Raw genomic sequence first — 16,214 nt, forward strand, 5'->3', positions numbered from 1 at the left:
CTGGAGCCCCAGGAGAGGCTGAGGGAGCTGGGAAGGGGCTCAGCCTGGAGCAAAGGAGGCTCAGGGGGCCCTTGTGGCTCTGCACAGCTCCTGCCAGGAGGGGACAGCCAGGGGGGTCGGGCTGTGCTCCAGGGAACAGGGACAGGAGGAGAGGGAACGGCCTCAGAAAACCTCAGGGGAGGTTTGAATTGGATATCATGGAAAAATTGTCCCTGGAAACGCTGGTCAGTCGTTGGGAAAAGGCTGCCCAAGGAGGTCTGGAGTCCCCATCCCTTGAGGTGTTCAAGGAATGACTGGAAATGACACTCAGGGCTCTGGTGTGTTGACAGTCACAGGAGTCGTTGCAGTCGATGCTCTTGTAGGTTTTTCTAAACTAGACTCTGTGATTCCATGATTCTACGCCAACCCTCTCTCACACCGCGCTCCGCAAAGCGCGATCGCACTCCCTCCTCCCACACTTTAAGGTGAAAACTCCGTTTTTCTGTTCCATCCCCTCACGCCCCGCCTCACGAAATGGCGGCGGCGGGCGGGGCCGGCAGGGGGCGCTGCGGGCGCGGCCATGGCGGCTGCGCGGCGGCTGCTGAGGCGCCCGGCAGCCCCCGCGCGGCCCCGCCGCCATGGCCTTCACGTTCGCCGCCTTCTGCTATATGTTGGCGCTGCTGCTCACGGCCGCGCTCATCTTCTTCGCTATCTGGCATGTGAGTACGGGCACCGTGGAGGGGGGGGACCGTCCGGGGAACGGCCCCGAAGAGCCCCCAGGGCGTCCCCGGACGGCCGCCGAGGGAGCGGGGGAACCGCATGCGGAACCACCCTAGGAGCGGGAATCGGCCTCTCTGCGGATAAAATGGGTTTTTGTACGGGCATGGAGTGGCAGGACAAGGGGCAGTGGCTTCCAGCTGACAGAAGGCAGGGATAGATGGGATATTGGGAAGGAATTCTCTGTGAGGGTGGTGAAGCCCTGGCACAGGGTGCCCAGAGAAGCTGTGGCTGCCCCTCGATCCCTGCAAGTGCCCAAGGCCAGGCTGGATGGGGCTTGGAGCAGCCTGGGACAGTGGAAGGTGTCCCTGCCGGCAGGGGTTTGGAATTGGATAATCTTTCAGGTCCTTTCCAGCCGAAACCATTCCATGATTCTGTGATTTGCTCCTCGAGGCTGGCACTGGGAGGGCAGCCAACAGGACCCTGCCTGAGATGAGCTGCTCTGAGGGAGGATGTGATGCTTGGCAGGACACTTGTGATGTACAAGTGCCTTTTGTGCTTCATGCTGCATCTTTGAGCTTTGTCTTTATTTTTATGTCAAGTAAAAGACCAGCGTACTTTTTTTTTTTTTTTTTTTAAATTGATACACCTTTTGGACATATAACCCGCTCTGTGTGATCCTACTTTGACAGGGAAGTTGGACTGGATGGTCTCCAGAGCTCCTTTCTAGTCCCAACAGCTCTGTGGTTCTGGGATGTATGTGGGTGGGTTCAGCATTTACTATGACAATGAGGAAAAATATCTGTTGGCTTTTAAGCTTGCTCTTGGTTTTTCTGGAGTAAGGAACCCCATGCCAGATTCCTGCTGGCCACCAAGAGAGTCCTGGGTGAGGCTGGGGTCTGCACAGTGAGTGGGGCTGAAAACTGATAAAGGGGATGTAGGAAATTCATTGCAGGTAAGATGATAAAAAGTTGGAGAGTAGTCAGAGGCTTTTGAATATCTGATGAAATGACTGCTTTCGTATTTGTAAAACCTGTTCTACATCTGTCTTACCTGTGAGTTCTGTAGGCAGAACTTGGGTGAAATGTTACTGAGAACAAAGGTAGCAGCTCTGTGCCAAAATGCTAATTTTAATGGATAAAAAACCAAAATTGCTCCTGGGGAATCAAACCTCTTTTCATTTTTTTTCCCCTCTAGATTATAGCATTTGATGAACTGAAGACTGATTACAAGAACCCCATAGACCAGTGTAATACACTCAATCCTGTAAGTAGTGCACCAACCATTTTGTTCTGCTAAATAAATCTGTGTAAAATGCTTATTTTTGGTGTTATCTTGATGCAATCAGCCTGGGCAATAGAATTGCATCTGGGTTGAGAAGCCCTTGCTGTGGGTAGAAGTTGTAGGGAAATTCTTTGTCTGATTCTTTGGTTTCAAGTTGAATATTCTGACTGTTATTAATCTGATGGTGATCTTGTCAGCTGTCATACTAACATTCTTTCAATCTGCTTTCCACATTTTCGGCTCAAAGACAGTTGAAAAGGTCAAAAAGATTAAAAGAGTCAAAATTGCATTAAAGGTGTGTACTGCTTTTCAGTTTCATGTTTTTGAACTTCCCTTTCATTTTGTTAGGAACATTTGTAATACTATTTAGCTGTTTTGTTTAGTCTGCCTGTTCATCTGCTCGTTATTTGTTCGTTGGGGTTTATAACAACCTCATGGATTTCCATATTCTGTGCCAAACCAATTCTGCTTGCTTACCCAGCAACTTGGGGAAAACTGTTACATGCCTGTTAGGTGTCAGAAAATAACTTCAGGCTGAAATAAATTGTGTTTTTCAAGTCAGATTTACCGAATTCAGATTAGAGGAGAATACTTGGGGTTTTTTTAAAGCATTGATCAAGTCAGTTCTGATCTTTTTTTGAGGATTTGGGTGAGTGGAAGGTGATAGGTGCTGTCCTCACTTCTCTGTTCTGTGTTCCAGGATCAGGGGTTTGCCCCAGTGTCCTCTCTTGAATGCAACTCAGACACTCCTTGGCTTAGGAAAAGAATTTGAGGCAAACTATTTCCCTGCATCTCTGACAGGCCAGCAGCAGAAGGGGGGCTTGTTAAAGAACACAGAGCTTGATCCTGCAGCATTTTGTGCCTTTCTTATGGCTTTTCCTTTGTGTGTGCCCAGGCTGAGGGAGGATGCAGGGACAGCACAGCAGCGTGACCTGAACTGTAGCTTTAGTGTGTTTAAAGTAAAATACACAACAAAAAATAAATTTGCTGTAATTGGGGGTGGAGGAGGGGGCAGAGAGTGTGTTATATGTACAGCACACAAATGAAAGTGAATATTTCAGTGTGAGGAGGGGAGGAGGAGAGGAGGTTTGCTGCTAGGAGAGCTGTGCATCTAACAGTTTCCCTTGCTTGGTCTGTTCAGTCATCTCTGCTGCAGTGTGGGAGAGGCCAACTCTCATTACATTGATGCATTATGACCTTACTGCAACCTTTGTAGTGTAAAATGTGCATGTTTAACTGAATATTAACCTTCTGCTGCCCCATGTGCATGGAGTGTCCCTACATGGCAGCTTTGCAACTGAAAGTCTGAAATAATCTCATATTTGCTGTTCCTGTGGAAGCAGGCTAGTCCCCAAAAGTGAAGTTCAGGCTCTTGAGGGGGTCTGGTACATGATGCTGGACAAACACACGGGCGTGTTGTTTTCCTGTACAAAGAACCAAAGATCTTGGTAGGAATTGAGACACCTCAGTTGAAAGATTAGCCTAAAATAGTAACTCCTTAGTACACTGCTGATTCCTTCTCTTCCCTGCTCCTGTTATAGTCGTGTCTTTTCTCAGCAACCAGATCCATCCTCCCTCACTTCTGTGATAAATATGGTAGGATCTGATGTAATTCATTTTTCTTTAGGACAGGCAGGGAGGATCAAGTGGGGGAGATGAGAAAGAGGCAGGGATCCTGGTGTGGGAATAGAGTATAATAAACAAGAGCAAAGAAAAACATATATTGAGCTATGTAGGTAAATAAATACAGATTTTTCAGGCCTGGTGAATCTGTCTGAGCAGGCTGCCAAATGCATCGTGTTTTGGACAGGATGGTTGTTCTGCTATAAATAATTCCATGTGTAAATGGTAAGTATGCAAAGAAGGATCTGGATGAAAATATTTACTTGAAACATTTTGTGTACAACAGCTGAATTTTGGTGGTGTTGATGCAAGTTTGCTTTGTTTGATATTCTTCATTTAGAGAATTAGAATGTCAGCAAAGTAGGTGGTGAGTGTGTTTGTTGCTCGCTTTTAGGTTTCTAGGAAGATATTCTAGGGTTTTAAAAGAAAAAAAAAATTGGAAACCACCGAAACTTTGATGCTATCATCCCAAGCAATGTTAATCATATTGCACAGAAAGGGAGCAGAGTGTGTTGTGTGTGTACATGCACACACACGAAGACAATTTAAACCTTTGGGTAAAAATGGGGTGTTTTCCATGAGGAGTTTCATGGGGCCTGAGTTGAGAAGGCAAAAGCTTTACAGATCTGCTGCTTCTGCTGTGGAGCTAGGCTGGGAGAGCTGGGGGTGTTCACCCAGAGAAGGGAAGGCTCCAGGGAGAGCTCAGAGCCCCTTGCAGGGCCTGAAGGGGCTCCAGGAGAGGAACTGGGGTACAGGGGTCTGGAGTGACAGGACACAGGGAATGGTTTCCCACTACCAGAGAGCAGGGATAGATAGGATACTGGGAAGGAATTCTTCATAATGAGAGTGCTGAGGCCCTGGCACAGGGTGCCCAGAGAAGCTGTGGCTGTCCCTGGATCCCTGGAAGTGTCTAAGGCCAGGCTGGACAGGGCTTGGAGCAGCCTGGGACAGTGGGAGGTGTGGAACTGGATGGACTTTCAGGTCCCTCCCAACTCAAACCAGTCTGATTTGTATGATTCCTTCTGAACCTGGTAATAAAGCAGTAAATAGCAACACTTTGGGGTGACTTGTATAAAGCTTAACTCGTGTCAGGTGTGAGATTTTGCAGCTCTTTGCATGTGTTTACTCTCTGTACCTCTCCATGTTGTTCCTATTAACAACACTAATCTATGCAGCATTCCATGCTTCCTGTGACTCCATAGTACCTGGTACTGAGCTCTGTGGGCTTCTGCTGGAAGCATGATGCTGTAAAGCATGCACATTGGGAACCTGTGAGGGAGAACTGTCTGTGCAGAGCAGCTCCTCTGTGCAGACCCGTGTGTGCCACCACGTCACTGCTGGTTTGGTTGGGTAAAGCTCTGCCTGGGGTGTTACATTGGGGGAATAATTCAACTTTGGAAAGTTCTGGATCTGTGAAGACCAAAACAGAGCTGTAAAAAAGGAAAACACAAACATATTTTTGCCTATAAACCGTTCTGCAGAGCATGTTTTCTACTGATATTTCTCTGTTGCATGAGCAGAAATATCTCAGTGACCTCTTCTGAGTGTCATGCATAAAGCGTGAAATCTGTTAATTTAATAGAAGCAATAAAAGAATATTGATCTGACCATTAAATCTGATAAATTTTTCTCCTTGGTTCATGAACAGCATGTGAAAACAGCAAGGCACGTAGTGCTGGCTGCTGCTTTCACATTCCACAGTCTTGTTCTTGTTAGTGTTGGTTTTAAATAATATTTTAAAGCAATAGTGTGTCTCCAAAGTAGCTGAAATACCACGTTTTGCTCAGTGCAATCAAAACTTCTAACTCACCTTTTTCTTTTCCAGCTTGTACTTCCAGAGTACCTCATCCATGCATTCTTCTGTGTCATGTTTCTCTGTGCAGCAGAGTGGCTCACACTGGGTCTCAATATGCCCTTGTTGGCTTATCATATTTGGAGGTAATTTTGGCGAGTCTCTTATGCTGAGTGAATTGTTACTCATTCTCCTGTTGCTGTCTTCTGTCCAGTGTTCTGTGTCTTGGAAAAACCCAGATGCTTTCTGGGAAAGTTCAGGTCATGGCTGTACAAAAAGAACCATCAGCTGGCTTTCTTGGGTGGTTTTTATTCTCTTGTGCTGTGTGAGAATTGAGTTGTGTGTGTTGAAGTCGCTGACATGCCAGAGGTGCACTGAGACAATTCCCAGTGTGGAATGGCAGTCGAAGCAGCAATTGCAATTTCCTCTGCCATTCCTTAAGACATGGGAATTGAATTGCTTCTCTGTAAAGGGTGTTACTCGTGTCTCAGCTGTGGCATTCCCTGGTGGGTGGGGGCAGGACTCAGGTTCCCTGTGGCTGTCACCCCACACCTGCCTGTGCCTCGTTCCAGGTACATGAGCAGACCCGTGATGAGCGGCCCGGGGCTCTACGATCCTACGACCATCATGAATGCAGATATTTTAGCCTATTGCCAGAAAGAAGGATGGTGCAAATTAGCATTCTACCTTCTATCTTTTTTTTACTACCTATATGGGTAAGTTTTCCTCTTAAGTCTGAAGCTATGGCTCATTGCAGAGAGAAATACTGTCCATAGGAATATGATCCTTCTCGTGCTGGAAGGGAGCCTGTGAGAGCTGGACAGGGACTTTGGACAAGGGTGTGTAGTGATAGGACACGTGGGAATGGCTTCCCACTGCCAGAGGGTAGGGTTAGATGGGATATTGTGAGGGAATTGTTCCCTGGGAGGGTGGGGAGGCCCTGGCACTGGGTACCCAGAGAAGCTGTGGCTGTCCCTAGATCCCTGGAAGTGTTCCAGACCAGGTTGGAGGGGACTTGGAGTACTCTGGCCTAGCCAGAGGTCTCCCAGCCCATTGCAGGGGTTGGAGTGAGATGATCTATAAAGTCCTTCCAACTCAAAACATGCTGGGAATCTGTATGATCATCTGCAGTGCCAGCTTTCCTGGAAAGGAATCCACATTCACCCTTGATTCAGCTTGAAAACACAAATCTTAATTTGGTCAGAATTACTATTTTGAATCTCTGTTCCATGACTGTAAACTAAAAAGCCCCAAACTTTTGTTCTGTTAAGCATAATGCAATAAATCCCAGGGTATTTTACTTAAGAAGCTGAAACATTGTTTTCAGAGGAAAGTGTTTGATGTAAATGTGATTTTGTTGAAGTCAAAAGTAGAAGAGTAATTTTGGCAGATCTTCAGTCACAATCCATGTATCTCACATGGCCTTGTTCCTTATACTAGACCCTGTGATAATTAAATATATAACACTAATCAAAATGATGCATCTTAATATTTTTTTTTTTCTTCTACAGCATGATTTATGTTCTGGTGAGCTCTTAAGAAGACATTCAACAAGCTTGTTCCAGTTAAGTGCATGCAAAAGCCACAAAAAACATGGATTCTTTACAACAAGAACCTCTGACCAAGATTAAATCCGGAACCTGATGTTCACAATTGAGTTAGAAAGCAATGACTCCCCTATTTTTAAAATATTTCCACATTTTATACTTGTGGAAAGACTGTTTTCTTATATTTTACTGGGACGCTGAAATTAATGAATTATGTGTAAATTAATATAAAGATGACTGGGGTTTGAAAAGTGTTGACTTTGCACTCCTTAAGGAACAGCCATAACCTTCAAGTAGGTGTTGGTTACTACTACCCTTAGTACTCTAGGGATTTGCTGTAGGATGGGCTTTGTAGTGGCTCACTTGGACTTGTGTATCCCACTCTTTACTCTAAACCAGCCCTGGCTCCAAGTGCTTGGGAACAACTGGAATGCTCTATGTTTTGCCCATAGGTGATGTTGGTCTTAGGATATTAATTCATGGACACAAAAGCAAAAATAGTTCTATTTTGGTTTATTTTTTTTATTATCTGGTTAATCTTCCCCTGTATGTGCATCCATAGGCCCAGAGCCTTCTGTATCTTCTGCAGACATTAACCCTGCTTTAATCTCGAGCCTGTGCCATTGTGGTAGGAGAAGCTGAATTGTCCATGAGGGAATGAATTTAATTTTTTTTTTTTTAATGTCTGTGCTGATTAACAAATGGACAAACCTCCAAAGTTTATCAAGTCCAAAGGTGAAAACACTCTTGGGTTTAAGAGAAGTAAATACTACAGACTTTTTCAAAGCAGAAGGTGAGATTGTGAAACTGCCCCGCTGTTCCTTAGTGCAATAAATGATAATAAAAAAAACAAATCTCAAATTCAGCAACATTTCTTTTTATGTGGTGCCTTTTGTTTTGTTTATAGATTAAACAGATCCTTGCTGTGTTCATCAGTTGTTTTACAGTGGATTATTGCATTCCCTTTAAAAATAGAACACAGAATTGAATTACCTCTGGAAAAGGGAAGCTCTGATTTCCTGCTTTTTTTCCTGAAGTTAAATAGCAGATGGGGCAGGGGAAGATGTTTCAGATAAATATTGCATTGTAAATTGTGACTGTGAACAGCTGCTTAATTTACAAGTAATAATTAGGGATCTTTTTCATTTACCTGTGCTGGAGAACAATGCAGAGTTTCCCCATTCTAGTAAAACTTTTTTTTTGCATAAACCGTGTATTTGTTCACTTTGGGTCTCTTGGGTATTAGGGGCAGTAAAAATTGTATGAATGGCTGCACTGGGTTCCACCAGGAATCCAGATATTCCAACACTGGTCTGTTGGGCAGTGGCTGAGGAAAGGAATATGAAACAGGGCAGGTGTTGAGTATCTGCCTGAAGAGTGAGAAATTTGGAAATTTCTGTGTTACAGATGTGGGCTTTGGCATTTTAAAACGCTCTGAATGGCTTTTGTGCCATCAGTTCAGCTGCTTTTAGAGCACTTTTGTAGCCTGGTCTGGAAGACCCCAGAATCCCAGAGTGGTTTGTTTTGGAAGGGACATTAAGTTAAATCCCATCTCATTCCAACCCCTGCCACGGCAGGGACACCTTCCTCTGTCCCAGGCTGCTCCAAGCCCTGTCCAGCCTGGCCTTGCACACTCCAGGGATGGAGCAGCCACAGCAGCTCTGGGCAATCCTGACAGTGAGTTCTGCAGTGGAATTGCTGTGTGCAGAAAACAGGCATTTAACAGTTCTGCCAGACTTGACTTAGTGACCCTACACTCTTTATCTTTTAGGATGTGGTGAAAATGTCCCCCTTTCCCCCTTATTTGTGCTGGGTGGGAATGAACTGACTCTACTCATGTCACTTGTCACAGGGGCTAAATCTGTCTGGGCTCTGGTTTGAAGTCCTTCCACAGGTTTGGGACTGGCCTTTCTCCGCCACAACCCTCCCCTTTTCTAGGCTATTATCACAAAATTTGGGTTCCCAGGGGATGGAGAGTGGTAGTTTCTAGTTTTTATAAATACAGTGGGGGTAAGAGAATTCAGGCTGTGATAACTTCAATTTCTCTTTCCTTAAGAAATAATAGTTCTGGCAGCTTATTGCTTTATACATAAAATTGTTTTTCTCATGTTTCCTTGCACTGATTGAGCATTTCCCATGCCCCTACTGCTCAAGCCTTCAGAATTCCATGATTGTTTTTTTCCTTGTGCAACCATAATTTTTAGCTTTTCACAGAAGAATTTTTGAAAGGCTTTTTTGGAAACTCATTAATATTGTTCCTATTGGACCATTTTTATTTTTCTGCTGCTTGGCTCTTCCAAAGATGTAAGAGATGACTTCAGCCTGTAGAAGCAAAGCTCATTAAACCTTTCTTATGTTTGTATATTTATTAATCCATTATGGAAACAAGACTGGCTGCTTGTAGCCCCTGGCTCTCCTCAACCTTCTAAACAAATCTCTTCTTCCCTTGGCATTCGGGCTGGTTTGAGCCAAATTCCACACTGGAATAAACAATGCAGGCCTGACTGAGCCCAACTGACAGCTGCTCCTGCAGCCCCTCCAGCTGCAAGGGCCCAGCAATATTTACCAAAGTGTTTGCACTGTCCTGCTGCTGAGCAGCTTTAAGTGGACATGGGGTGCAGATGAGTATTCCCAGCTGCCCAGGGGTGTGGGTAACACCATCCACGTCCAGCAACATCAGCCTCGTGTCCCACGAGTGTTGGAGCAGCCCTTGTGTGATGCCTTGCTGGAGTACCAGGCCTTTGGCATTCAAAATGTGGACCTGATCATTGGTTTTGGAGTTCTAGGAGGCAAAATGAGTATGGAGAAGATAAAGAACATTTCTCTCACCCTCAGCAAGCTTCCTGCTGAGTCATGTGATAAATATTTAATATCTGAAAAACGTTAGTTGCAAGGATTAAGTACTGAAGCACATTTGGGGCAGGGTATTTGCTGTAAATCATTCTATGCTGTGGAAACTGGAAAAGTTCCTGTTTGCTATAAGAGTGGGGAAGGGAATGGCAGTAAACACTAATTAATCTGCAGAAATCACCTTTGTGCTCAAAGTTCAAATGTTAAAAGATAAATTCTGAAGTTCACAAAGCAGGGACTTGTTCAACTCCCCTGGTGCTGTGTGGAATCTTGTCCTAACTTTTGACTTGAGATGGTCCTGAACTTTCTCAAAATCCTGAACTTGAGCAAAAGGCAGGAGCTGTTTCATCTTGCTTTGAATGGATATAGTGAAACAGGAGGGCTGGGGACTGTTAGAGGACTGTTCTGTGAGATCCCACCAGCCCACAGCTGATTGTTTGTTTACTCTCAGTGGTGGCAGCAGGCAGAAAGGCTGTGCCAGCTCACCCACGCAGCTGCAGCAGTGTCTTCCTGCCACAGTCACCTACAACCCCCCTGCTGGGTTTGTCAGAGATTTGTGGCACAACACCTCCTGCTTTTGGAATGAGGAGACTCCTTCCCAAATAGTCCTCAACACATCGAGCAGAACCCTGACATTTTAGAGTGAGTTGTTACAAGCTCGCAAGGGGTGAGAGCTCCAGCTTGACTTTGCTTTACAGCAGAGCTGATGGTGTGAGAGTGTTTTAAACAGCTCCAGAGATGGAATTTCTATCAAGCTCCATTCTCCCAGCAGAACAATGGACACAAACACACATGTACATGTATTTTTCAGGCAGTGAGTATTAAAATCACCAAAGAGGGGAAGATGCCACATGTTCTCTAGGCTTTCTTCCTCATCCCAATTCTTCACACACAGATTTGGAAGGCAGCAGCTCTGTCACACAGGCAGTAGCACTGAGGAAAGGTCAGGAGAGAAGTGTCTTGTCCAGGAGTTTTCCACACAGGCACAGATGCCCGCGGCAGGATCAGCTACCGCGATGCCGATCTCAGCACCGGGTCCTTTGTGGCCAGGTGTGCAGCCAGCTTCTCCCGGAAGTCATGGAGGAAATTGTACTGCTGGAAATGCACAACCAGGTCTGCAGTGAGTGCTCTGTGCTTCAGCAAGAGGCACCACCTGTGTTAAAAAGCTGTTTGATACCCCTGGATGAAAACTGCACCCTCTGGTCTATTTGTTCTTCGTGTGCTTACTCCACATCCTCTGGGATTTTTCACTGTCAGACACAGATTCCATGGATGTTGACTTGGATCCTCTGGTTCCCCATAATGGCCACAGGTGATGCATTACCCCAAGGCAATGCAGAACGTGGTCCTCAGAGGTGGGAGATGTCAGAATTCAAAGCTGCTTTATCTTGAATCATGGAATAATTTAGATTGGAAAATCTCTCTAAGGTCTTTGAGTCCAACCATTCCCCCAGCACTCTAAGGCCACCACTACCCCACATTCCTGAGTGCATCCACGTGGCTTTTAAATCCCTCCAGGGATGGGAACTCCACCCCTGCCATGGGCAGCTGTGCCAGGCCTGGACAACCCTTTCAGTGAAGAAATTTTCCCTGTTATCCAGCTTAAACCTTTTCTGGCACAACTTGAGGCCTTTTCCTCTTGGGAGAAGCTGTTTCTTGAAAGCAGGAAACAGCTCAAACCCCAGAGAGCAGCTGCTGGAAAGGCAGAGGTATCTCTGGGAAGTGAAGGAGGGGACTGGCTGAGCTCTCACTGGTGTTTGAACCCACGTATTATTTACTGCAGCCCCATTACCTTGATGGTCTGTATGGCCCCTGATCCTCTCAGGTTCCTGAGGCTCTCTATCACCTGCTGAGGTGCCAGGGTGTCTGAAAGCTGGAGCAGGAGACAGGCAGCCACTGCAAGGGAAAGTATTTACACCTGAATGCTGCTGAGCACCTCTAACTGCACACAGCCACTGATTTGTACCATGAAAACCACCCTGGCAAACCTATCTGGGTTTGTCCCAGAGCTCTTGAATCTCTTGCAGAATCCTATTTCTGGGCACTGGCCCATCTCCCTGCTACTCCTGCCTAAGCCTATGGGCTTTAGAAATAGGTGAAAACCCTCCCACTATGTTCCCCCTGCCTTCCCAGCAGCATCTGGATGCAGTTCCTAGGCTTTTCAGGAATGAGTGCCAGTACACCCAGTTAATTCCCCTTTGTGTCTTCTGGCCATATCCCCACCCCTTCTTTCTGGGAACATACAGTAAGTAACACTCCTGAAAGCTTTAAGGGGCAACCCTGGGATGAATCAGATGCAGAGGAATTGGTTCATGTCCTTTCTATTAACCAGGCTGCTCCTGGTCATGGCAGTTTGGATTGCATCCACAGAGAAGCTTCCAGCAGAATTTGGCTCTGTGGGTTTGTGGGATGGGTTAGTCAGGCATGGAGACAAATGCTTACTTACCAAGACATGAGCGTCCAAGGCCACCATAACAGCTGGGAGAAAAGAAAACATCTGGTTGGAATGAGCTGTAGCAAACTGCAGCACCCAGGGACCCCCCAGCACATAAATAGATGGACACAGTTCTTGACTTAATCAAGAGGAGCAGTGGTACAAAAAAAGTCAGAACAAGAATTTCTACATATTTTCTATATTCTATTTCTATACCTACAGGGATATATCCTATTTATTCTCCTGACCTGCGTCTTTCAATGGAAACTTCAATTTTAAAAAGTTCCCCTTCATTCCTGCTGATAGTCCCAAAGGCACAGGAGGACAGGAAACAGCAAGAGGATGGGCAATTTCAAATTTCTTTAAATCCTACTCCAGATCAAGGGTTTAAGGACACTTGTGAGGAGAAGAGCAGGGTTCTGTGTCATCAGGAAGACCAAGGACTCAGTGGATTTCTGTACAGAAAGCTGTCAGTGGGATCATTCAGGTAACATGGAATTTGGAAAGCTCTTCCCCTCTCTTCTGAGCTCAGCTAAATAAATTCCTTTAAACTCCTTCATGGAAATTAGGAGTGAATTTTACATTGCTGGAACCCTGATAAATAGTCCAGGGAAGTGTTATAGACTCAGAGTGGTTTGGGTTAGAAGGGACCTCAGAGTCACTTCATTCCACCCCCTGCCATGGGCAGGGACACCTTCCATTGGATCAGGTTGTTACAAACCCCAGCAGTCACAACCTCTGACAAAGAAGTGTTTCAGCTCCCAACTCATTCTGTACACCTGATATCCAGGTAGGCTGGGAGCAAGGAGCCCTGGGGTGCCACTCAAAACACACTTTAAACCTCTTGCTGGACAGAGCAAGGGGAAATGGGACAGTCTAATCTTGAAACAGGACATTTTGATCTTCTGAAAGGAGGAATTCTCTCCAAATAGCTGCAGGAGGAGGAACAAGCAGACTTCACAGCATGAACTAACTCTAAAGAGTGCAACTGCCTTTTCACACCATGCTATTTTCGCTGCTCATACACCTGGAGAGAAGCTGGCATCCTTTACAGGAATGTGGGGTGACAGGGAGGCAGAACCTACTGTATCATTGTTTTCTGCTTGTTTTCCAGGCAGGTTCTGAGCTCTTCCAGGATCTTGCAGCAGGTGGCAATGTCAGGAGCATTGCCATCAGGAATGGGGTGGTGGTGCACACACAGCCCGTGCTGTTGGTAGGTGTCAATCAGGTTTGGTACTCGGTATTTTGAGAGCTCTCCTCTGGTACAAAGCACAAAGACATCCTGGATCCCACAGCTCTTTAGTTCTCCTGCCAAGGGATTAAGACACTTGCAGATAAACAAAAGCCTATCAAGCTTAAGGATAAACAGATAAGCACCTTGGTCCTGAGTCTCTTGTTTAATCTTTGGGGCTAAGACAATAGGAGTAGCAATTTTGGTTTGAGCATTCTTTCTTCCCCTCAGTCTCCCCCATATTTCCCTTCAGGTAACCCAGGAGAGGAATTTTCTCAGTTCAGAGGGAATCCTGAGGGAAGTCTCACTGGAGAACACAGCAGCACTCAGGACAGCCTGCTGTCCACTTAAGTATGTTTCTGTCCCATCTCCAGTTAAAATCACAGAATCCCAGGATGGTTTGGGTTGGGAGGGACCTTAAAGCTCATCTCATTCCACCCCTGCCATGGCAGGGACACCTTCCACTATCCCAGGCTGCTCCAAGCCCTGTCCAACCTGGTCTTGGACACTTCCAGGGGCAGCCACAGCTTCTCTGTGCCAGGGCATCCACCCCTCACCAGGAGTTCCTACCTAAGCTTGACTTACCCAAACACTGAGGGGATTTGCTATTAGTCTCTGCTCTTTAGTGCTTACAGCTGAATACTCAGCACAAATCTTTACATAATTCCATCTTTCCTATCCCAATTTCACTTTTCTCTGGGAAAAAGGAAGACTACAAGCTTGTAATTCATCTTGATCCCAGCTGCTCTGAAGATGCCTCATGGGTACTGTGCAGCTCCTGCCTAGAAATATCCTGACTATTTATTCCATAGTCATGGAATATTCATGGAATTGCCCTTGACACAAAGAACACTCACCTACATCTTTCTGAAGATTTCTTCTGATATCCTTAAACTTGCAACCTGAAACAAGTTATGAACAACAATTATCACTGCAGGTAAGTGACATTTATGGGATGGCTGCTGCAGCAGAACAGAGCACAGGCAGCCTCCCCCCAAAATCAAAGCAAGGAACAAAGCCACACCCTGAATAAAACACAGTTCTTGTTTTTGCAAGTAGATCCCTGGTGCAGAAGACAGTTTAGACACCATTATCTGCTTAATACTGTAATGTAATAGGATTGACCAAAGAAATCTGCCCAAGGTTTTAAGGTGCTTTGTGTTTTCCAGATGAAAAGTTTTGGATATTTTAAATCAGGATACAGCATAAGATCTCCCCACAAAACACAAAAAATCATCCAACAAATAAAAGGGCTGAATAAATATCACTTAAGAGTTGAGTGAAGATTCACCATGGCTGCAGTTTTGGTAGTTAAAAATGCAAACAAAGTTTATATGTTTACATTTTTGATTTAAAAACCATGATCTTGCATTAAGGTATTCTCTAGATTAGCTGTGGTGTTTCCAAAACACTTATTCCAGGGGTAGATTACAAAAGAAGTCACCCACAACACAGAAATTTGGGGTACAAGGTATTGCCCCTCTTCAGCTGTCAAATATGCCTGCAAATTTCAGTGAATGTTTCTTACCTGGAAGGGAACATAATCCCAGGAACTCTGAAGAGTAGAGAGGAGACAAAGACAACCTATTAGAAAATAAAAAGTAAAATAAATAAAAACCAGAAGGGAAGACTTCAATTATTTAAATGTATAAATGTCTTTAGAGGGGGTGTCAAGAGGGTGGGACCTTTGATGAGCACAAACAGGCACAAAATGAAACATAGGAAGTGAATATGAGGAAAAATGTTACTTTGAAGGTGACAAAAGGTTTGGGTTGGAAGGGACCTTAAAGATCATCTTGTTCCAATCCCCTGCCATGGGCAGGGACAATTTCCACTAGCCCAGGCTGCTCCAAGCTCTGTCCAACCTGGCCTGGAACACTTCCAGGGATCCAGGGGCAGCCGCAGCTTCTCTGTGCCAGGGCCTCCCCGCCCTGTGAGTAAAGAACAGAGGCCTGGAACGGGCTGCCAGGGAAGTTGTGCAGTCTCCTTCCCTGGAAACATTCAAAACCACCTGGCTGTGATCCTTGGCCCCTGCTGTGCCTGAGCCCTTGGGCAGGGCTGCTGGACCAGCTGCTCCCCAGAGGCCGCTTCCAACCCCAACCCACTGACACTTCCCCAGCACCACCGGGCCATCCCCAGCCTGGAAGGTCACCAGAGCCCGGCTCGGGCTTTCCTTGCGGAGAGAAAACCCTCTTGTTTCTCAGGATAGCGATTTAATACAGTTTCCTCAGAGAAGGACCCCGCGGGTGCCGCCTCACCAGGAGATGTGGAGCGGGCTCGGGTCCTCCTCGGCGGCCTCATCGTCTGAGGAAGCGAAGCCGTCGGCTGGTGCCGCAGCGGGCTGCGAGGAGAGCGGGGGGCTCATCGTGGGGCCGGGACCCTCGGCGACATCCGGATCCGGATCCGGATCCCGATCCCTCAGCGGTTTCACCATGGCGCCGCTCCCCGCCGCCGCCCGTTCAAATTGGCCCCGCCCACCGGGCCCATTGCCCAATGGGAAGCTGCGGCTCAGCGGGTGCGTGGAAAGTCGAGCATGGCTTTCCCCACGGGTTCATGAGAGGAGCGCTCTGATTGGTGAGTAGAGAGGAGGGCGGGCTTTAATATGCAAATAGTGCGGTGATCTGTGCTCTGATTGGGTGAGGCGGCGAGGCGGGAAAGGGCGGTCTCGAGCGCCGGGGGCGGGGCTCCGTGAGGGCTCCGGGCTCCGTGAGGGATGGAGGGAGGGGCGTGGGCAGATTCCTCGCCCCTAATTAAATT

General features: G+C 46.4%; 2 protein-coding genes across 3 annotated transcripts; one reads left to right on the forward strand and one right to left on the reverse strand.

Moving 5' to 3' along the window:
- Positions 1–562: 562 nt before the first annotated feature.
- Positions 563–7,874, forward strand: CNIH1 (cornichon family AMPA receptor auxiliary protein 1). The gene is made up of 5 exons (XM_059850631.1): positions 563–698; positions 1,894–1,962; positions 5,429–5,541; positions 5,968–6,111; positions 6,907–7,874. Exons 1-5 carry the CDS (start codon positions 618–620, stop codon positions 6,932–6,934), a joined length of 435 nt encoding a protein of 144 aa, XP_059706614.1. The 5' UTR covers positions 563–617; the 3' UTR covers positions 6,935–7,874.
- Positions 7,875–10,593: 2,719 nt separating this feature from the next.
- Positions 10,594–15,924, reverse strand: CDKN3 (cyclin dependent kinase inhibitor 3). Of its 2 annotated transcripts, none has more exons than XM_059850630.1 (7): positions 15,716–15,924; positions 14,986–15,041; positions 14,315–14,359; positions 13,312–13,534; positions 12,239–12,270; positions 11,585–11,688; positions 10,594–10,884 (listed from the first exon to the last, which is right to left on the reverse strand). In XM_059850630.1, exons 1-7 carry the CDS (start codon positions 15,889–15,891, stop codon positions 10,801–10,803), a joined length of 720 nt encoding a protein of 239 aa, XP_059706613.1. In that variant the 5' UTR covers positions 15,892–15,924; the 3' UTR covers positions 10,594–10,800. The 2 variants fall into 2 exon arrangements, with proteins under 2 accessions (XP_059706613.1, XP_059706611.1); XM_059850628.1 differs by having other exon boundaries at positions 10,594–10,887; positions 15,716–15,923.
- Positions 15,925–16,214: the final 290 nt, after the last annotated feature.

The sequence above is a fragment of the Haemorhous mexicanus genome, chromosome 6 (genome assembly GCF_027477595.1).
Source record: "Haemorhous mexicanus isolate bHaeMex1 chromosome 6, bHaeMex1.pri, whole genome shotgun sequence".
In the NCBI taxonomy this organism is placed as follows: domain Eukaryota; kingdom Metazoa; phylum Chordata; class Aves; order Passeriformes; family Fringillidae; genus Haemorhous; species Haemorhous mexicanus.